The sequence below is a fragment of the Muscardinus avellanarius genome, assembly GCF_963383645.1.
Source record: "Muscardinus avellanarius genome assembly, chromosome: 7".
Taxonomy (NCBI): domain Eukaryota; kingdom Metazoa; phylum Chordata; class Mammalia; order Rodentia; family Gliridae; genus Muscardinus; species Muscardinus avellanarius.
Window position 1 is genome coordinate 23,703,005 of NC_137793.1, and position 21,442 is coordinate 23,724,446.

At 42.8% G+C, this 21,442-nt stretch overlaps 1 protein-coding gene across 2 annotated transcripts in view; it reads right to left on the reverse strand.

Moving 5' to 3' along the window:
* Positions 1-20,388, reverse strand: part of UBTD2 (ubiquitin domain containing 2) — a gene marked incomplete at both ends in the record, with an annotated part of 70,277 nt that extends 49,889 nt beyond the window's left edge. For both annotated transcript variants that reach the window (XM_080698304.1, XM_080698303.1), the window contains one exon: positions 20,319-20,388. In XM_080698304.1, the coding sequence (XP_080554430.1) occupies positions 20,319-20,388 (70 nt within the window). The remainder of the gene's footprint in view (positions 1-20,318) is intronic.
* Positions 20,389-21,442: the final 1,054 nt, after the last annotated feature.

The window sequence follows — 21,442 nt, forward strand, 5'->3', positions numbered from 1 at the left end:
AGAGTCAAATTCTAGACGTTATAGCACCACTGATCTCAGTAAGCATTTTTTATCTCACCCAGCTGGACCATGTTTGTTCTTTGTCACATACATCTGCACATACATTCACATACCTTGAAAAGATAAGCACTAAAACCGTTAATGGTGGTAGAACAAATGTGGTTTACTTTTTCTTAAATATATTTTTTACCTTTTTCTTTTCCCCAGAAACATTACAAAAGCTCTAAAAATGATAAAAGATCAGTCCTAATTAAGTTCTCATATAAAAAGGGAAAGAAACTATAATTTATAAAATAAACTACACATATATGTAGTATGTATATTTTATGTGTATAACTTACGGAAGTTACACAGTATATTATATATGTACATGTATATTATATATATATGTATATATAATCAAATCTTTAATTATCTGTTGTTGCCTGTAAGGCAAAAATGATCTTATAAGTGCTACAGTGTGCTGGGCGTGGTAGCACATGCTTGTAATCCCAGCATTCGGGAGGCTGACTGGAGGACTGCCGTTCGCGGACAGCCTCAGCTACTTAGCAAGGCCCTTCACAACTCAGTGAGACTCTGTTTCAAAAATAACAAGACTAAAAAAATAGGGCTGGGGGTGTGGCTTGGAGGTACAATCCCCTGGGCTCCATCCCTGGTACTTCAAAAAAAAAAAAAAAAAAAAAAAGCAGCAGTGCTATACTCTGAACTTATGACCAGGTATTGATTTACTTCAGCAATGTTAGAATAAGCTTTTAGAGCTATCAAGAATAAATGCAAAGACATCATTAGTCGATATTGTCCTATTCATGAAAATTTTATCCTATTTCCCCTGAGATTTTGCTATAAAAATAACCTGCAAGTGTATGTCTTTTTTTTGCATGGGGTACTGGGGATGGAGCCCAAGGATGTTCTACCTTTGAGCTATACCCCAGTCCCATTTTATTCTTTTATTTTGAAATAGGGTCTAAGTTGTGGAAGGCCTCAGTTGCTGAGGCCGGCTGCAAACCTGCAATCCTTCTGTTTCAGCCTCCCCAATACTGAGATTAAAAGCATACGCCACCACACTGAGCAAGTTTTATATTTTCTACTTATTGTTAAATACGAAGTATTTCTCAGTGGAAACAATTTTTTTCTTTGTCCTAATTTTCTTTGCTCCCCCTCAAAGTTTTATGTGAAATGTATTTCTTCCCTTATCTTGATAAATGGTGAAACTTCTTCTACCTAACACTTCAGTATATGCCCTTGCTTCAAATTGAAAAACCTATTTATACCATTCAAGTATAAGTTGGGTTCCTATTTATTATTCCTTTCTTAGAATGTAGAAGGTAGAATGCCCCTGGGTTCAATCCCCAGTACTATTACATACTTACATACATACATACATACATACATAGCATATAAACTACTGAGTCAGGAAATCATTTATCTGTGACATGATGCAAGTATCACAAACACAGAATAGGAAAAAACAGATTCAGAGTAGGATTTACTCAAAAGGCCCAGAATGTTAATTTTTGGAAACATAACAATAATCAAACACCCAAAAGCTTTCTAATCAACATCAAGTTAGAATTATTTATCTCTAGGGTAACTGTCCAAGGCAGAAACTGATTGAAGACTGCCAGAAGTACAAGGAATGATAGTGGAAACCCTATGTTACAGAATCACTACAAGTCACCCACTCTCCCATTTCTAAGCAAGAATACCCCTGTTTTTCTAATCAGCTACAAACCAGGAGGTATTTCCAAATGTCCTTATGCTGATGTGATAAATACAGATATATCACTTAATCTTCAATTTATCACTTTATGAGATAAATTTTCTAATAGTCTACTAAAGTGCATCTTAAGGACACAATTTTAGAAAAACTTTATTATACTTCCTTAAGATTTCTTGTATCTTAATGACCTCAAGGAAACTTTTCTCCCCTACACAGTTCAAATGTTAAGTTCAAGTCAAGCCTGAATAAACTGAATTTTAAGCTAAAAACATTGTCTGGAATGGAGGCTAACAAAAGAAAATAAACAAGCTTACTACTATTTTTCTGTTGAGCCAGTCAGATGACTGAAATTTTAGTTAAAAATTTCTGTCTTGTGAAATGCACTATAATGTGTTAAAATATTAAGGACAACTATCCCCCTCATTTTTTTTTTACTGCTGTCATTTCTATTTTAGAGGCTGAGCACAAGTCCTTAAGACCCATATTCTATTAACTTCAACTCAACCGTGTTTACTGTGGTTAAAGAATACTGTCACACAAAACATTCTGCTGCAAGAAAAGAAAAGTCAGCCGGGCGTGGTGGTGCACACTTGTAATCCCCGCACTTGGGAGGCTGAGACAGGAGGACTGCACAGGCCAGCCTCAGCTACTTAGTGAGGCTCTCAGCAACTCAGTGAAACCCTGTTTCCAAATAAAATATAAAATAGCTCTGGGAGCATAGCCCCAAGGTAGAAAGCCTCTGGGCCCACACCCAGTACCACCACCACCACCAACAACAACAACAAAAAGAAAGAGGGGGGGGGGGAATGGAAAAGAAAAGAAAAGTCAACCAATAAAGACAGAATTTACAGTTTGGGCCACTCTCTCTATTTTTCATTCAGATCAAAACTTCTCTGTGCCTCAGGCTCCTCCCCATGAAATGGAGATATTAACATCAGTCTTCCTTAAAGTCAAATGGCCCTGCTAGAATCAAAAAAATGTAAAGATTTTTGGGGGGTTTTTTTGCCTTGTGGCGCTGGGATTGAGCTCAGGGGCATTCTACCTCAAACTACACGCTCAGCCTTATTTTATTTGGAAACAAGATCTCCCTAGGTTGATGCAAGTCCCAACACTTGCTGAGGCCATCCTCAAACCTGCAATCCTCCTCTCAGCCTTGAAAGTACTGGGATTACAAGCGTGTATCACCACAACTAGCTGTAAAGGTTTAAAAACCAAAATGTATAACAAAATGTATCAATAACAATTATGGTCTTTCTCACATATTTAATTACATTCATGAACCATAAACTGAAAAGCCATCCTTTTAGTGACTTTACTAAGATTTGATCACTCAAAAATATTATAAACCCATTATAAACCATTGTGTTGAAATATTTACATAAGAGTTCAAGTATTACTAGACATACTCAGTTTATGTTTACTGTGCAAATGAGTCTGGAAGAAACTTTAGTAAGTGATAATAGGACACAAATTGAAAGATGTACATGTTACTCAACACCTTATAATGTACTGTTATAAAATTAATTGTATAAAGGCATATGTGTATGCTTAGTGAATTTCCTCCTAAAACACAATGCTCTACATAATTTTTAATTTTTTAATTTTTTTGAGGTACTGGGGCTGAAACCCAGGGGCATTCTACCTCTAAGCTACACACCCAGCCCTATTTTTTATTCTTTATTTTGAAACAGGGTCTCATTAAGTTGCAAAGGGCCTCACTGAGTAGCTGCAGCTGTCCGTGAACTGAGATCCTCCTGTCTCAGCCTCCCAAATGCTGAGATTACAAGCATGTGCCACCACGCCTGGCATTCTACATAATTTTTATATGAAGAAATGTGGCTTAAAATAAAAAATAAAAGTTGGGTAGTCCTGAACCATGAAGTAAAATTGGTCTTTAAAAAATACGTTTTTCAAGCTGGGCGTGCAGTGGCGCACACTTGTAATCCCCGCGCTTGGGTGGCTGAGACAGGAGGATCACACAGGTTTGAAGCCAGCCTCAGCTACTTAGTGAGGCTCTCAGCAACTTAGTGAGACCCTGTTTCCAAATAAAATATAAAGGTCTGGGAGTATAGCCCAGGTAGAAAGCCCCTGGGTTCCACCCCCAGTACCACAAAATATGCTTTTCAGCTGGGCGTGGTGGTGCACACTTGTAATCACAGCTTTTGGGAGACTGAGACAGGAGGATGGCGGTTCGTGAACAGCCTCAACTACTTAATGAGGCCCTTTGCAACTTGCAACTCAGTGAGACCCTGTTTCAAAATAAAGAATAAAAGCCGGGCGTGGTGGCGCACGCTTTTACACCCCCACCACCCCCCCCCCCCCCCCCCCGTTTGGGAGGCAGAGACGAGAGGATCGCGCAGGTTCAAGCCAGCCGTGTGCGCTGGCTTAGGAGACCCTGTTTCCAAATAAAAATGTAAAAATAGGTCTGGGAGTGTAGCCCAGAGGTAGAAGGGCTTCCAGGAACCCCAGTACCACCAATAAATAAATAAATAATAAAAATAGGACTAGGGGTGTAGCTCAAAAGTAGAATATCCCTGGGTTCCATTCCCAGTACTGCAAAAATAATTTTTAAAAAATAAGCTTTTCTCCAGGCATAGTGGCACATACTTGTAATCCCAGTACTTGAGAGGCTGAGACAAAAGAATTGCAAGTTTGCAGCCGGCCTCTGCAACTTACTGAGGCTCTCAGTAATCTAATGAGACCCTGTTTCCAAATAAGATATAAAATCAGACTGGGAGTGTAACTTGGAGGTACAATGCCTCTGGGTTCCATCTCTAGTACCAAAAAAATTACAAAACACATTTTCCAAAGGCCAGTTCTAGTGGGTAACATATACCCTCTTCAAGGAACTCCCAAAATGTCTGCTAAAAAAACAGAAACAAAAGCAAACTAAATTCAGATAATTCTTACGTTATATTTTCATTACTCTTGATTATAACATTACTCAGTATAGGGCGCACAGGAAACCCCAACTTTCTATTTCACTTGATAGAAGCATCAGTCCAGGGTAACCTAACAAAATTCCACTGAGCTACCTGGGACATTAATATAATTAACTTTCTATTCATATCCAAAGCACTAGGTGCTAAGGATAATAAAACATACAACTAAACACTGCTTCCTTTTATCAAATGAGCAAATAAGATATCACAGAGTTTATTATTTTTAAGGTAAGTCTCTAAAATTAATAGGCTCATTGAGGCGTGGTGGTGCATGCTTGTAATCCCAGTACTCGGGAGGCCCAAGACAGGAGGATCATAGGTTCCAAGTCAGCCTCGGCAACTTAAGGAGGCTTTCAGCAACTTGGTGAGACCCTGTTTCCAAATAAAAAAGTTTTAAAAAGCTCTTGTACAGCCGGGCATGGTGGCACATGCTTGTAATCCCCCCGCTTGGGAGGCGGAGACAGGAGGATAGTGCAGGTTCGAAGCTAGCCATGCTGGCTTAAAAAGACCCTGTTTCCAAATAAAAATATAAAATAGGTCTGGGAGTGTAGCCCAGAGGTAGAAGGGTTTCCAGGAATCCCAGTACCACCAAAAAAAAAAAGCTCTTGTACAAATAAGGAACCAATTAATAATAACTTCAAAATCCAAATAAAATAGTGCCAAGTAAACTTTTCATTCTCCAAATGATAAAAAAATCACAACTGTCCATTTATTTATAATTTCACTTATTTACTCAATCAGCAGCTATTTAATGTAGTACTAGGAATTATATCAGATACTAGGGATATATTAAAGAACAAATCAGACAAGGTCCCTACCTTCACATAGAATATTTTGGGGAGAATAGAGAAAATAATCTTTAAAAATAATTTAAAATTAATACGCTGGGGGACATGCTATTTCCTTTTTTTTTTTTTTTTTTTTGGTGGTACTGGGGGTGGAATCCAGGGGCTTTCTACCTCCAGGCTATACTCCCAGACCTATTTTATATTTGGAAACAGGGTCTCACTAAGTTGCTGAGAGCCTCACTAAGCAGCTGAGGCTGGCTTCGAATCTGTGCCATCCTCCTGTCTCAGCCTCCCAAGCGCAGAGATTACAAGCATGTGCCACCACGCCCAGCTTCGGGGACATGCTATTTCTATCAACTATAATAAAATAATTCCACACATCATTTACATTCAAAGTAAAGGGAACAGGGAGAAGGCTCTGAAATGGGGGGGGGGGAACAAGCTGTATTCAACAGATAGAAAGACTTACATTGAAATCCCTTGTTTCGTCTCAATCTAATCCATTCTTGATAAGCAATGGCCAGGTTTAACAAACATGGCAGACACCAGAGACCTCATCTACCAGGTCCTTCTTAGCACCTCACATAAGTTCCTCCTTTATATGCCACAAATCTGTCAAATACACGCCCCTCACCAGGCACTTTTCCATTAAGTACTTCCTGTCCAAACTACCTAAGGTCAAACAATACAAGTCTGCCTCAATTATTGGCAGAGAGCTGGACTACTTTATGCCCATGAAAGACAGAAGTGCAGCCGCGTGGACCACACGGAGAAAGGCCTCGCAGCACCGAGTCGCACTTCCAGCCTCAAATGAGCTGAGGTAGGACTCGCATCATAAATAAGGAAACACTTTCACTTAGAGAGTACATTACGAAGCCAAAATTGCTCTGGGAGAGAAAAACCATCTGAGAGTTTGTTCCTCATCCTTTGAATTCCTGGAGAAATAAACTGGAGGTGGGGGCGCTGAGGAAGAAAAGGAGTAAACAGACTTCCAGAGTCTCACCACGCTGCAGTTAGTGGAATGGCCCGTCACCAGTTCACTGCTATCTTTAAAGCTGGATCTCCTCTTGTGTTAAACAGTTTTTTAACCATTGCTTTGGGCAGCATTTTAAGTTTTACAAATTGGTTATAACACACAGTACTATTCTATGATACAATACAATGCCCAACACAGTACACCTACCTACCTACTGAGTAGAGAAAAAGTGAAATTATGTTAGGTAAAGATTTACAAACATAACCACATCAGAATATTTCAAAAGTACAACTGGAAGCTGGACATGGTAGCACACCTTCGTAATCCTAGCATTCGGGAGGCTGAGACCGGAGGATCGCGGTTTGCAGACAGCCTCAGCTACTTAGTGAGGCCCTTTGCAACTCAGCGAGACCCTGTTTCAAGAAAAAGAATAAAAATAGGGCTGGGGGTATAGCTCAAAATAAAGAATAAAAAATAGGACTGAGGATATACCTCAGAGGTAGGATGCCCCTGGGTTCCATCTCTGGTAACACACACACACACACACACACACACACACACACACACACAGTAGAACTGAACTGAGACTATCCCAGGGTTAAGGCCAACCTAAGCAACTTAGACCCTCAGCCACTTAGCAAGACCCTGTTTCAAAATAAAAAATAAAAGCTGGGCATGGTACTATTACATGCTTGTAATCCCAGTACTTGGAAGGCTGAGACAGGAGGATTGTAGATTTGAGGCCAGCTTCAGCTACTTAGTGAGGCCCTCTGCAACTTAGTGAGACCCGTTTTAAAATAAAAAATAAGCCAGGCGTGGTGGTGCCTCCCCTGCTTAGGAGACAGAGACAGGAGGAGTGCGCAGGTTCGAAGCCAGCCTCTCTGGCTTAAGAGACCCTGTTTCCAAATAAAAAAATATTTAAAAATAGGTGTGTCTGGGAGTGTAGCCTGGAGGTAGAAGGGTTTCCAGGAACCCCAGTAGCACCAAAAATTAAATTTAAAAAAATAAAATAAAGAATAAAAAATAGGATTGGACTGCCAGATATGGTAGCACATGCTTGTAATCCCAGAATTTAAGAGGCTAAGACAGGAGGATCACAGTTCACAGATAGCCTCAGCTACTTAGTGAGACCCTGTTTCCAAATAAAAAATAGGGCTGGGTGTATAGCTCCGAGGTAGATTGCCCCTGGTCAGGTTCCATCCTCAGTGCGGGGGGGGGGGGGGGGGGCGGGGGGGGGATACAGTTGGGAGTACAGCTGGAAGGTAGAATGCCCTTGGGTTCAATTCCCAGCACCGCAATAAACAAACAAACAAACAAATAAGGATGTGGTGCACACTTGTAATCCCAGCATTCGGGAGGCTGAGACAGGAGGATCGCAGTTCGCAGCCAGCCTCAGCTACTTAGTGAGGCCCTCTGCAACTCAGCGAGACTCTGTTTCAAAATATAAAATAGGGCTGAGGGTATAGCTCAGAGGTGGAATGGCCCCTGTTCCATCCCCAGTATGGCAGAAAAATAAATAAAAATAAAAAGGGCTAGAGGAGTAGCTCAGAAGTAGAATGCCCACATTCAATCTCCAGTACAAAAAATAACTTTTATTCAGAATTAGGTAGAGGGAATTAATATAAAAACAGTGTAACAGAAGTTCAAAATATGACAGGAGCCGGGTGTGGTGGTGCACACTTGTAACCTCAGCATTCGTGAGGTGGAGACCAGAGGATGGAGGTTCGTGGACAGCCTCAGCTACTTAGTGAGCTCTTTGCAACTCAGTGAGACCTCAAAAATAAAGAGACTAAATATTATTAGGGCTGGGGGTGTAGCTTGGAGGTAAAATGCCCCTGGGTTCCATCCCTAGTATCTCGCATACACACACACACACACACAAAAAGGCTCAGACTTGGTCAGTAAGGAAGGCTTATCTCAAAGCTGGGAGACAGCAAGCAAATGGGAAGAGCAAGGGTTCCCGATAGCCTGGGGTGAGTAATCGCCTTACCGCACCATGGCACACGCTTGCAATCCCAATACGTGGGAGGCTGAGACAGGAGGATGGCAGGTTCGTATTGCCTCAGCTACTTAGTGAGGCCCTGTTTCAAAATAAAAGGGCTGGAGGTATATCTCAGAGGAAAAATGCTCCTGGGTTTCATCCCTATTACCACACACACACAAAAATAATCATCGCTGGGCGTGGTGGCGCACGCTTGTAATCCCCGCGCTTGGGAGGCTGAGACAGGAGGATCGCACAGATTTGAAGCCAGCCTCGGCTACTGAGTGAGGCTCTCAGCAACTTAGTGAGACCCTGTTTCCAAATAAAATAGAAAATAGGTCTGGAAGCATAGCCCGGAGGTGGAAAGCCTCTGGGTTCCACCCCCAGTACCACCCCCCCCCCAAAAAAATCATCTTTTGTTAAAATTATATCTACCTATAATTTCCAAATAAGAAAAAATAGAAAGCACATATTAAATGAAACCACAGGGCAACATTCAGACAAATCCAGATTGTGGTATATTCTATAAGCCTCTTCAAAAAGTTAATGCCATAGAGAAGAAGAGGCGGAGGAGGAGTTTTTCTAGATTTAAAAAAGAGACAAATGTAATGTCTAAATTCTGACAAAATCTAATTTTGAGAATAAAAACAGCTATAAAAGACATTTTTGGGACAACTGAAGGATTCTGATTTTGTCTGTATCTCAGAGAACATGAAGAATAGTTAATCTTCTTAGGTATAATAACAGTATTATTATTTAGAGCAGTTTATTTTTCCTCTCTTTGGTACTAGGAGTTGAACCCTGGGGTGTTCTCTCTGAGCTACACCCCCAGCCTTTTTAACTTTTTCTTTTGAAACAGAGTCTAAGTTGCTAAAGCTGAGACTCTGTCACAACAGCAAGACCGGTTCAACATAAAAAATAAAAAACGCTGCAGACAGTCCTCCCCAAAAATATTTTTTAAAGATGATCTAATCAATTCACTCTTTACAGCAACAGAAAAAACTAAGCTGAAAGCATCAAAGCTAAAGCAGGCTTCTTCTTATACCAAGATTAAAATCTAAGCAGGTCTTAATCAATTCTTAAGAATGTCAGCCCAAACTCTTTCCATATGCTAGAAAAGTGGGACCAAAGAGACAGATTGATCTGGGACAAACACATACATGTGCATATAAAAAAGTTAAACAAAAGCCGGGCGTGGTGGCGCACGCTTGTAATCTCTGCGCTTGGGAGGCTGAGACAGGAGGATCGCACAGGTTCGAAGCCAGCCTCCGCTACTGAGTGAGGCTCTCAGCAACTTAGTGAGACCCTGTTTGCAAATAAAATATAAAATAGGTCTGGGAGTGGGAGTATAGCCCAGAAGTAGAAAGCCTCTGGGTTCTACCCCCAGTACCACCAAAAAAGTTAAACAAAATTTTTATGATTAATCTGTGATAATACCACTAAAAATTATAAAGCAATAAAAATCTGTTATCAATTATAACCTAGTACGTCAATAACTTTCCAAAATGCAGCATTTCATGGCAAGTAGGTTGTTAGAAACACACACAAAAAAATAATTTTTAAGCCATTTAACCAGTATCACAAATATTGTCTCACAACCTGGTCTATTGTTTATGGCAATTATTCCATACTAAATTTGACCATATACCCTAATAAATTTACTTTTCACCTATCCCCTTTATAAGCTTAACAACCCTCCAAAATGCCACGTCTCTTCATCTCTCTGTACAAGCACTCTTCACACAGAACATCTTTCCCCATTTCTTCCTCTAAGCCTCTTTTAAGACCAACTGCTTCCACCACCTCTTCAGTGAAGCTTTCTGACACTTACTCTCAAATCCTTCAACTTTTGTAATATTGTTTTCATTGCTATACAGACTTTTAAAACTTTACCTAGTTACTTAAGTGTATGATTCCTCACACAGAAGTTACTTGATATCACATAGATGGCCTTACTTATAACTAATTACAGCTTAAAACTTTACCTAGTTACTTAAGTGTATGATTCCTCACACAGAAGTTACTTGATATCACATAGATGGCCTTACTTATAACTAATTACAGCTAACTTTAAGGGCAGGAGTTAGAAGAAAGGAGGCTATTTCAAAGGTCCAGGAAAGCCCAATACCGTGTCATGGGCCTGTGGTCTCAGCAGCTAAGGAGGCTGAGGTGGGAGGATCACGTGAGCCCAGGAGTTTGAAGCCAGCCTGAGCAACATAGCGATACTGTTAAAAAAATAAAAAATGTGATTTAACTTTAGAAATAAGCTGAAGGCAGATTCAAAACTAAGTGAACTGAACTAGTTATTACTCTATTCCTTTGATAGCAAGCATAGTCCGCAAGCACAGAAGCTATCTGAAGCAATGCGAAGAAATTGTCAGACCTTGCCGGGCGTGGTGGCGCACGCTTGTAATCCCAGCGCTTGGGAGGCAGAGACAGGAGGATCGTGCAGGTTCGAAGCCAGCCGCGCGCGCGCTGGTTTAGGAGACCCTGTTTCTAAATAAAAATGTAAAAATAGGTCTGGGAGTGTAGTCCGGAGATAGAAGGGCTTCCAGGAACCCCAGTACCACCAAAAAAAAAAAAAGAAATTGTCAGACCTTTTTTTATACCTAAAACTCAATTACAATAAGTGCATAAAGTTATCTAAAGGTTCTCTGAGAGGGTAAAACAATCAGAAAAGCCAAAAAGTTGGTAAGCTGCAGTGGCATACACCTGTGGCCCCAGTGACTGGGGAATAGATAAGACCACAAGTTCAAGGCCAGCCTGGGCAACTTAGTGAGACCCTGTCTCAAAATTAAAACTAATTTTTTTTTTTTAAAAAAAAGGCCTGCAGGTATAGTTCAGTGGTAAAATACCCATGGTTCAATCTCCAGGAGGGGGGCAGGGAAGGAGAGAGAGCAATAAAGGCCAAAGTCACTAATTCAGTACTCAGTCAAACCTTAAACAATGTTTATCAATAAGACTTCATACTCAAGTAAAATTCATTTAATACAGCCATGTGTGGTGGCGCACGCTTGTAATCCCAGTGCTTGGGAGGCTGAAACAGGAGGATCTTAGGTTCACACCCAGCCTCAGCTACTTAGTGAGGCCCTCTGCAACTTAGTGAAACCCTGTTTCAAAATAAAAACGAAAAATAGGGCTGGGGGTATAACTTGGAGGCAGAATGCCCCCAAGTTCAATCCCTAGTACCAAAAAAAAAAAAAAAACAACTCATTTAATATTACTTTCACAGGTAAATATTTTGTTTTTCTTAGATGCCTAACTTCAACAGAAACTGTTTCTGAAAAATAAAGCTATAATGGAAATATCTAAATGTTTTATTGTAAACAGCAAAACTACAGCATCACAACACCCAAAGCATACTCAGCAAAATTTAACCTCTCAGCTCAATATATAGATATATTTTTTTAAAAACTTGATTCTTGCTGACTGCCAAAATAGCTGATGCAAGAAGAATGCAAGCTGGTTTTCTTGGCCAACACACGTGCATCTTTAAGTACACATGCACTCAAGTCTCAACCCATGCCCCTGGACTAGCACTGGATCATGAGGAGCTTGCTGTAACCTAGTACTGCCTGATAAGCAGAGAGCTGGGAGGGCGGGTGAGGGCAGCGGGAGAATCAGATGCAGTGGTCCACCAAATGGGGAGACACCCAGCAGGTGGTCTGCAGTAAGAAAAAACGAGAGAATCACTAAATCAGCCAATTGATCATGTCCAATTAATCTGATCATTGTTGCTTCACCTAAGCCAACCTAATGCGTTCTTGTAACAGGAATGTGTTTTGCTCAAAAGCCACAAGAGATATAACTTGTTAATTTAAAAGCAAAAGTTTGTTAGTACTACTGATTAACATTTAATAATCATTTTCATTTTTAGATTCATCTAGCAAGGTGCTGGGAAAGTTTTGCATTCACAATAAGAAAATCAGATTTAAATATAAAATGTACCCACTAAAATTTATCCGAGAGAGATGTCATAGATTAGGGTTATGAGGAATTAGAGAAATGAAATTTCCTATCATGTCTAATAGATCAAAGCTTTTGCCAATAGCACATATATATTAATAACCGACTCCTAAATAAGTTAGAATTAAAGATGGAAAACAGCCTTTCTATCCATAGCAAGAATTTAAAAACATCTACTCGCCAGGGGTGCTGGGTGGTGGATGCTTTTATTTATTTATTTATTTTTTGGTGGTACTGGGATTCCTGGAAGCCCTTCTACCTCCGGGCTATACTCCCACGGGCTACACTCCCAGACCTAGTTTTTAACTTTATGTGGAAACAGGGTCTCTTAAACCAGAGAGGCTGGCTCCGAACCAGCGCGATCCTCCTGTCTCTGCCTCCCAAGCTCGGGGATTACAAGCGTGAGCCACCACGCCCGGCTGGTGGATGCTTTTAATATCAGTATTTGGGAGGCTAAGAAAGGAGGATCAAGGTTCGAGGACAGCCTCAACTACTTAGTGAAGCCCTTTGCAACTTAGTGAAATCCTGTTTCAAAATAAAGAATAATAAAAAAAAAAAAATAGGGCTTGGGGTGTAGCTGAAGTAGAATACCCCTGGGCTCCACTCCCAGTACCACAAACAAAACCAAAATCTACTCCAGCCCTTTGATAAAGATAAAAAAAAAAAAAAAAAAAAAAAAAGTCGGGCGTGGTGGCGCATGCTTGTAATCCCCGCGCTTGGGAGGCTGAGACAGGAGGATCGCACAGGTTCAAAGCCAGCCTCAGCTACTTAGTGAGGCTCTCAGCAACTCAGTGAGACCCTGTTTCCAAATAAAATATAAAAATAGGTCTGGGAGTATAGCCCGGAAGTAGAAAGCCTCTGGGTTCCACTCCCAGTACCACCAAAAAAAAAAAAAAAAAAAAACCTGAAAATAGAGGGGACTGGCCAAAAGAAAGGTGATTAGGCAGCAGTCACAATGATTCTTGTGTCTTTAATATGCGCTCTAGTGACAAATCTCTTTTCCAAGATTCAGCTTCCTCCATAGACAATACTTTCCAACTGTAGCTTCCACGACATATATTCAGTTCCCATTCCTGCTAGACCTGCCCACCCAGAACACTACTGTTTTTCTCACCTGCACCTTTGCACTGCCCATTTGCCCTTTGGTCTGGTCTTCTTCACAACTCCACTCCTAGTAAAATGAGCCACTTCTGGCTTTACATCAATTAATTTCTACAGTATACATCTCTTTCCAAAGTGGGAAATATATAATACTCCCCTCTTAAAAGTCCCAGAGCTCACCAGCTGTGTTTTAGGATGTAAGGGCTCTACCTTGTTTTAGGATGTAAGTAGCAAACCATGCCTAGAATTTCTGCAAATATGACAAACGGAATAAAGTTACTAAACCAAATTATTTTCTGAAATTATAAAAATGACCTCAGCCACAGCCAGGCATGGTGGCACACACTTTTAATCCCAGAATCTGAGAGGCTGAGACAAGAGGATCCTCAGGCAGGCACAGTGGTGCACACCTATAATCCCAACACATGAGGCTGAGACAGAATTGCAGGTTCAAGGTCAGCCTCAGCAACTTGGTGAGATCCTCTGCAACTCAGACTGTTTCTAAATAAAAACTAAATAAGCTGCTGGGCATGGTGGCATAGACTTGTAATCCCAACATTCGGGAGGCTGAGACCGGAGGATCACGGTTCAGGGACAGCCTCAGCTTCTTAGTGAGGGCCTCTGAAACTCAAGACCCTGTTTCAAAATAAAGAATAAAAAACAGGGCAGGGGGTGTAGCTCAGAGGTTGAATGCCCCTGGGTTCCGACCCCAGACCTGCCCTCCCCCAAAAAAAGTAAATGAATATATATGTGTATATATATATACACTCACACACATACACACACACACACACACACACACACACACACACACATATAAGGCTGGGGTATAGCTCAGAGGTAGAATGCTCCTAGGTTCAACCTCCCCAGTAAATAAACAAACAGATTCTGTGGCCAACCCTATTCTGCTGAGCACTTTGTCTTCATTTATTCCCAGCACTTACACAGTTGTGCTATGGTATTGTCTGTTTATACATTGTTTTACTTGTTCCATATAAAGTATAATGCACACTAGAAAAAGACTGTGACATACTGAAGAAAAAAAAACAGGAGAAAGAAATGGTTCAAGGCCAATCACAATTTAGCAAGGCCCTCAGCAATTTAGCAAGACTGTTTCAAACTAAAATAAACCAGGCATGGTGGTGTACACTTATAACCCCAGCATTTGGGAGGCTGAGACAGGAGAATCCTAGTTCATAGGTAGCCTCAGCTACTTAGTGAGGTCCTTTGCAATTCAGTGAGACCTTGTTTCAAAATAAAGAATAAAAAAATAGGGCCAAGGTGTAGCATGGAGATAGACTATCCCTGGGTTCCATCCCAGTACCACAAACAAAACAAAACACTAAAATAAATAGGGCTGGTGGTGTAGGTCAGAGGTAGAATGCCCCTGGGTCCAATCCCCTGTACCACGAAAAAAAAAAAAAAAAAGGATCAGGGTAATGGTCCAGAGGTAAAACATCCCTAGATTTAATCCCTAACACACACACACACACACACACACACACACACACACACACACCACGCATACATGCTAAAGGATTTGAATATTTTTTCAAAGATATATAAATAGCTACCAAGCACATGAAAAGGTGCTTAACATTGGTACTTATCAGGCAAATGCAAGCCAGGTGTGGTTGGCGCATGCTTATAATCCTAATAAATAAATGAAAACTAATGTTGGTGGATGTGGGGAAAATAAACAGTCAGTCATATTGCGAGAGGGAATATAAAATGGTAGAGCCACTGTGAAAAACTTTGGCAGTTCCTACCATTTAACCCCACAATTTTCACTCCTAGGTATATAGGCAATAGAACTAAAAGTTAACTAAAAAACTTGTACATCAAAATTCATAGCTGCAAGCCAGGTGTCGTGGTGCACGCTTGTAATCCCAGCATTTGGAAGGCTGAGACAGGAGGACTGCGGCTCGTGGACAGCCTCAGCTACTTAGTGAGACCCTGTTTCAAAATAAAGAATAAAAAAATAGGACTGGAGGTGTAGCTCAGAGGTAGAATGCCCCTGGGTTCCATCCCCAGTACCAAAAACATAAAAAGGTTAAAATGGCTAATTTTGTATGATGTTGTGTCACAATTAAAAAATATGAAACAAGGAAAAAAAAGGAAAGAAAGGAACTAGCACTCCTTATTATAGCTCTGGGTTTATGTATTTATTTTACTTTGGGGGGTACTGGGGATTGGACCCAGGGGCATTCTACCTCTGACCTACATCACCAACCTTATATTTTATTTTTTATTTTTGAAACAGGGTCTAAGTTGCAAAGTGCCTCACTAAGTAGCTGAGCTAGCCATGAACCTGCAATCCTCCTGTCTCAGCTTCCCAGGTACTAAGATTACAAGCGTGTGCCACCACATCCGGCTTCTGGGTTTATGTTCTGATTGCCGTGTATAAGCTATGTGATGCTGAACAACTTATTTCTCAGAACTTCAATCTCTTCACTATAAAACAGGTAACATTCACCTCACAGACTTACCGAGGACTCAATGAGAGCTTAATTCCCTTAGTACAGGACTTATTATATAATAAATACCAAATAAGTGGTAGGTGTTATTATTTTTTATTTATTAAAAATTTATTTATTATTTTTTTTTATTATTAAAAAATAATAATTTTTTAGAGGTTCTGGGGATGGAGCCCAGGGGCATTCTACGTCTGAGCTATACCTCCAGACCTATTTTTTGTTCTTTATTTTAAAACAGGGTCTAAGTTGTAGAGGGCCTCACTAAGTAGCTGAGGTTGGCCATGCCTTCCAAGTACTAGGATTACAAGTGTGCGCCACCACACCAGGTTTAGGTGTTATTATTTGAAAGCCACTGTTACTCACTGAGTAGGTGTCTGTAAAGTTGCTATAAAAGGATATCTAAAAAAACTTCAAGATGTTCCCAACATATTCTGAAATAAAGACTAAAGCAATGAATATCTAGCACTGAGTTATCTTCCTTAAACACAAAAACTTGTGACCATCAGGGTCAGTTCACTGAATGCAGGGATATAAGCCAACAAAATGAGAACTCTCTTTGTACATCACTTTCACTATAGAGGTGAACCAAGAAAATAAGCTTATATTATTGGGTTCACCCCTCTACATATTTCGTGCTTTAAAAAAATCAAATGGGGGGATTTGATTTTAAATGGTTAAAGTCTTGTCTACATCCTAAATACCAACCGCAGCATGACAATGCTGTCATAATAAAGCAGAGAACCATACAGAATATGCTGTCTAAAAACGTCAAAACAATGGGAAGTTCTAGGAGCACGAAAGCTTGGAGAAAGCTGTTAAATAATCTTCCATAACTTCTATAATATAGCTTTATTAATTAAGTTAGGTAATGTACCTAAAACCCAAATCTGAATTCTAGGAAAGGTATGTCAGAGGAAGACATTACTATGATTCCAAAACAATAGATAACACAACTCTGAAAATGTGAATTAAACTATTTCCACATTCTGATTCTCTTGTAAAAATTTCCAAAATTCCCTCAGAAAAGTAATCCACCTAAAAAAGAAACATACAGTTATTTGCACATAGCTGAGTGTGGTGGCACATGCTTGTAATCCCAGCATTCAGTAGGCTGAGACCTGAGGATCGCGTCACAGACAGCCTCAGCTACTTAGTGAGGCCCTTTGCAACTCAGTGAGATCCTGTTTTAAAATAAAGAATAAAAATAGGGCAGGGGATGTAACTCGGAGGTCAAATGTCCCTGGGTTCCATCCCCAGTCCTGAAAAAAAAAAAAATTGTTTGCATATAAAAGAGTAAGAGAGGCGTGGATACAAAAGAAAAAGGAAGCACCTCCAATCCATCTTACTTTTTTCTGAAACGGGGTTTCACCAAGCTGAGGAAGGCCTCATTGCTGAGGTTGGCTGTAAACCTGTGACCCTCCTGTCTCAATCTCCCAAGTACTGCAATTACAAGAGCATCACCACGCCCAGCTTAAAAAGAACACTTTAAATATTTTAGTAAGGCTGGCTGATATCTGAAAAGGTTGAACACATTCCAAAATGGTGTTTATACACACTGTGAATGCAGTTAAACATTTTATGAAAAGCAACTGAAGATTATTATGCTCTATGTTGATCATAAGAATTTACATAACTCAATACATCCAGCTTAAGCTTCCAACCACCGTGTTTAAAAAGTTAAGGTCTGCAGAGTGTGGTTATGTACACTTGTAATCCAGTACTTGGGAGGGAGGATCACAGGTTCACAGCCAGCCTCAGCTACTTAGGCCATCTACAACTTAGTGAGACCTTGTTTCAAAGTAAAGAATAAAAAATAAATAAATAAGGCTGGAATGTAATCAGAAGTAGAAAGCCCCTGGGTTCAATCCCTAGTACCGCAAAAAAAAAAAAAGAAAAAAAGAAAAAAAAAAGTAAGGTCCTGTGCCTATACCCTTGGGAAAAGGTCTTTCTTTCCCTTCCCAACCAAAAACATACTTAAAAAACAAGAACATGCCAGGCATGGTGGCACACAGCTTGTAATTCCAGCATTTGGGAGGCTAAGACAAGAAGAATGCGGTTTGTGGACAACCTCAGCTACTTAGTGGAGCCCTCTGTAACTCAGTGAGACCCTGATTCAAGATAAAGAATAAAAAAATAGGGCTGAGGGTGTAGCTCATAGGTAGAATGCCCCTGGATTCCATACCCAGTACCACAAAACAAGAACTCTTTAACATATTAACTTAAAATATACACCTGAGTTAGTTTTATTAAACCACAAATTTCTTTTACCCCCAGACCCATCTCCCATCCCAGTTACATTAAGACCATGCCCTCTCCAGAAGAAAGTTTGGTGGCTAGTTCTTTTCCTAAACTTCTTTGGAAAGATATAGCACAATTCACGGTCCAGAAAATTTATTCCTCAAAGAAACTGATACTACAGCTATCTAACTGGATATCACGGGTAATAAATTAACCAAAGCTAGGATTTCATGCTTTTACATGAACATTCTAACCAAAAGGCCTAGATAATTTGGTTCTAGTTACCAAAAATATTTATTTTTACTGAGGAAAATATTTATTATAATCTTAACATGAGTGTGAACATTTTTTAGTTAAAACAAAACATTAACAAGTACCAACACTCTTCGGTAACATAAATGATTAACTTATTTTTTGGTGGTACTGGGGATGGAACCCAGGGGCCTTCTACCTCCGGGCTACACTCCCAGACCTATTTTATATTTTATTTGGAAACAGGGTCTCTTAAGCCAGCTGAGGCTGGCTTCGAACCTGCATGATTCTCCCGTCTCAGCAAGCGCAGGGTTTACAAGCATGCGCCACCACACCCGGCTGATTATCTCATTTAAAGGAAGAATCATTTTGACGCCAATGTGACTTTAACTCAAGGCTGTTTTAAGCCACACCCTTTTAATCTTCCTTTGCTGTCACTGCACATCCCATTAATGTAACACCAAGTAATTATGCTAAGACATGAAGTGCACTATAAAGTAGCATTTTCAAGGACTACTTTTTCAAGATAACCTTTACACAACTCTCAAATTGTCCTGGATTTAATCATACAGGATCTGCAGAGATTTTAAGGAGGTAGCATGGCTAAACATGTAATCCAGGAACTCCATCAGACAAAATTAAGTGCAAACCCAGGGCGGTGGTGCAAGGTCGTAATCCCAGGATTTGGGAGGCAGTGGCAGGAGGATCGCAGGTTTGCAGCCTGCCTCAGCTACTTAGGCTCTCTGCGACTTAGTGTGACCCTGTTTCAAAAGTAAAGAAAACACAGGGCTGGGGGTTTAACTTGGAGGTAGACTGTCCCTAGGCTCCACCCCCAGGGCTGCCAAAACAAGAGTTAAGTGCATATGGTCCATAAAGCTTAAGCAGCAAAGCAACTAACTGGTCGATATGTTAGCATGTTAAGAAAAAGTTGTAAACCTTCTTATTCCCAAACAATTCAGTTCAGGAACTTAAAAATATGCACCACACTTGAAAACACCTAACCGAGGTCCGAATCCAGATCTGTCATCTTTCCTATTCCTAGAAGCTGTCTCTCAGCTAAAACATTCTAACCTCTAATAGACTCAGCACTTCTGAGGCCATCTAAGGTAGAATTGATTTCATTACCTCACTACAACTACTAATGAACACATTAAAATACCTCTCATCACACTGCTATTTACTCTAAAGTAGAAGTGCGTTCCGTGTTAGAACACTAAAGTACTGATCCTACGCTGGGGTAAGTCAGACTTTTATGCATTTGTACTTGAATCCTACATATTTTCCTTTTCCTGAAGGCGGATCAAAATTTGAGTAGTCCACCCCGAGAGCACACTGGCCCAACACCCCCCAACAGCAGCAGCAAAAAGCCACGTTAACTCGGGCGGACCGTTTCCTCTCCCCTCAATACGATGCCTGCGGCCACTTGAGACTTCCCCAGCCCGGCTCCAGAAACTCGCAGGTTTAAATGGCCAAATTGGAACCAACCAGGGCAGCTGTCATCTGAAACTCAAGAAAGCTGAGCCCGGCCAACTCTGCGGAACGAGGAAGGGTGCGGAGAGAGGTGGCGGGGCCCGTCGAGGGGAGCGCACAGGCTCCCTCCCCGCGCCCCGCGCCAGTTCGCCTGCGGCGACCCCGCGCCGCCATCCTGCCCCTCCAGACCCGCGCGGGCCGGAGCGCGAGCGGGTGGCCGGCCGGGCTCGGGTCCGAGCTCCCCGGGGCCGCGGCAGCGCGTCCGCGAGGCCCGGGCGGCCGGAAGCCGGGCGCGGGAGTACGCGGGGTCGGGGATGACAAAGGGGCGCGGGCCGCGGGGTCGGGACAGGTGGCCGGGCCCTGCCGGGAACAATGGGGGGCCGAGGCTGCCCCCTGGCGACACCTACCTCCGGTGCCCTCCGAGTTCTCGTTGAGGCTGCCCGAGGAGTCGTGCTGGGCGCCCACACACCCGCCCATGGGGCCCCGGCCGCGTCCGCCGCCTCCGGGCGCTCGTCCGGGCCGCCGCCGCCTCCGCCTCCGCCGGCGCCGAGCTCGGACAGGCGCTCGCCCGCCCGCCCGCCCGCCGCGGCAGCGCCGCCCCCGGCGCCCCACCCACCGCCCAGGCTCGGCCCCTTCCTCCGCGCCCGCGGCCGCCTCAGCCCCCGGGCCGCCAGCGCGCCGGGCCGGGCCCGCACGCCGCCCTCGCCGCCGCCTCGGCCGCGCCGGGCCCCGGAAGGCCCATGCCGGGCGCCCCGCCGCGCCCGAGCCGCCCGCCGCCCGCACAGCGCCCCGCGCCGCCGCCGCCGCCGCCCGCACAGCGCCCCGCGCCGCCGCGCTCCGCCCGGCCCGCCCGGAACCCCGGGGGCGGGGCCGCGGGGCCGCGCTGCGATTGGCTGCGTGGCGGCGCGAGGCGGGGCGAGGCGCGGACCGCGGGGTCCGCGGAGGGGGCACGCGAGAAGAAAGGAGAGGGCGGGCGGGAGCGGGGAGGGGACCCAAGTGGGGAAGGAGAAGTGGGAAGGGGCCGAGTCCGGGTGCTGGCTCCTCCCGGGCCGTCTGCTCCTTCTGGCGAAAGCTGATCGGAAGGGGCGCTGAGAAGTAGTAGGGTAGACCCGCAGGCGGCGCGGGGCCCCCGATAACTGGGGAGAGGGCGTCTTGGATGAAGGTGGAGGTCCCGGCACCTCTTGCATGTGTGCAGAGCTCAGTGGGGTGGTACCCGAGCCTGGGCTTCCCCTTGCTTGCCCCGTCCCCACGCCCCCTAAAATCACTGTGCCCCATTTATCAGAGGTGCCCGCGGTCTTTGTGGTTGGTGGCTGGAGTCAGATTACACGGGCGAGGCGTCCCGCGGAGGGAGAGAGAAGTGCTGGCCAGAGTTCAGGGGACCGAGATTTGTTTCATTTTCCCAGGACCTTGCTCCTCAAGATCCTGCCTTTAAATGCCTTACATCGTCTTTAGAACAAAGTGAAATATAAGGAAGGGGACTACCCTGCTTTTCCTAAACTAGAATTTGGTAGGTTGACCACGCCCACCATTC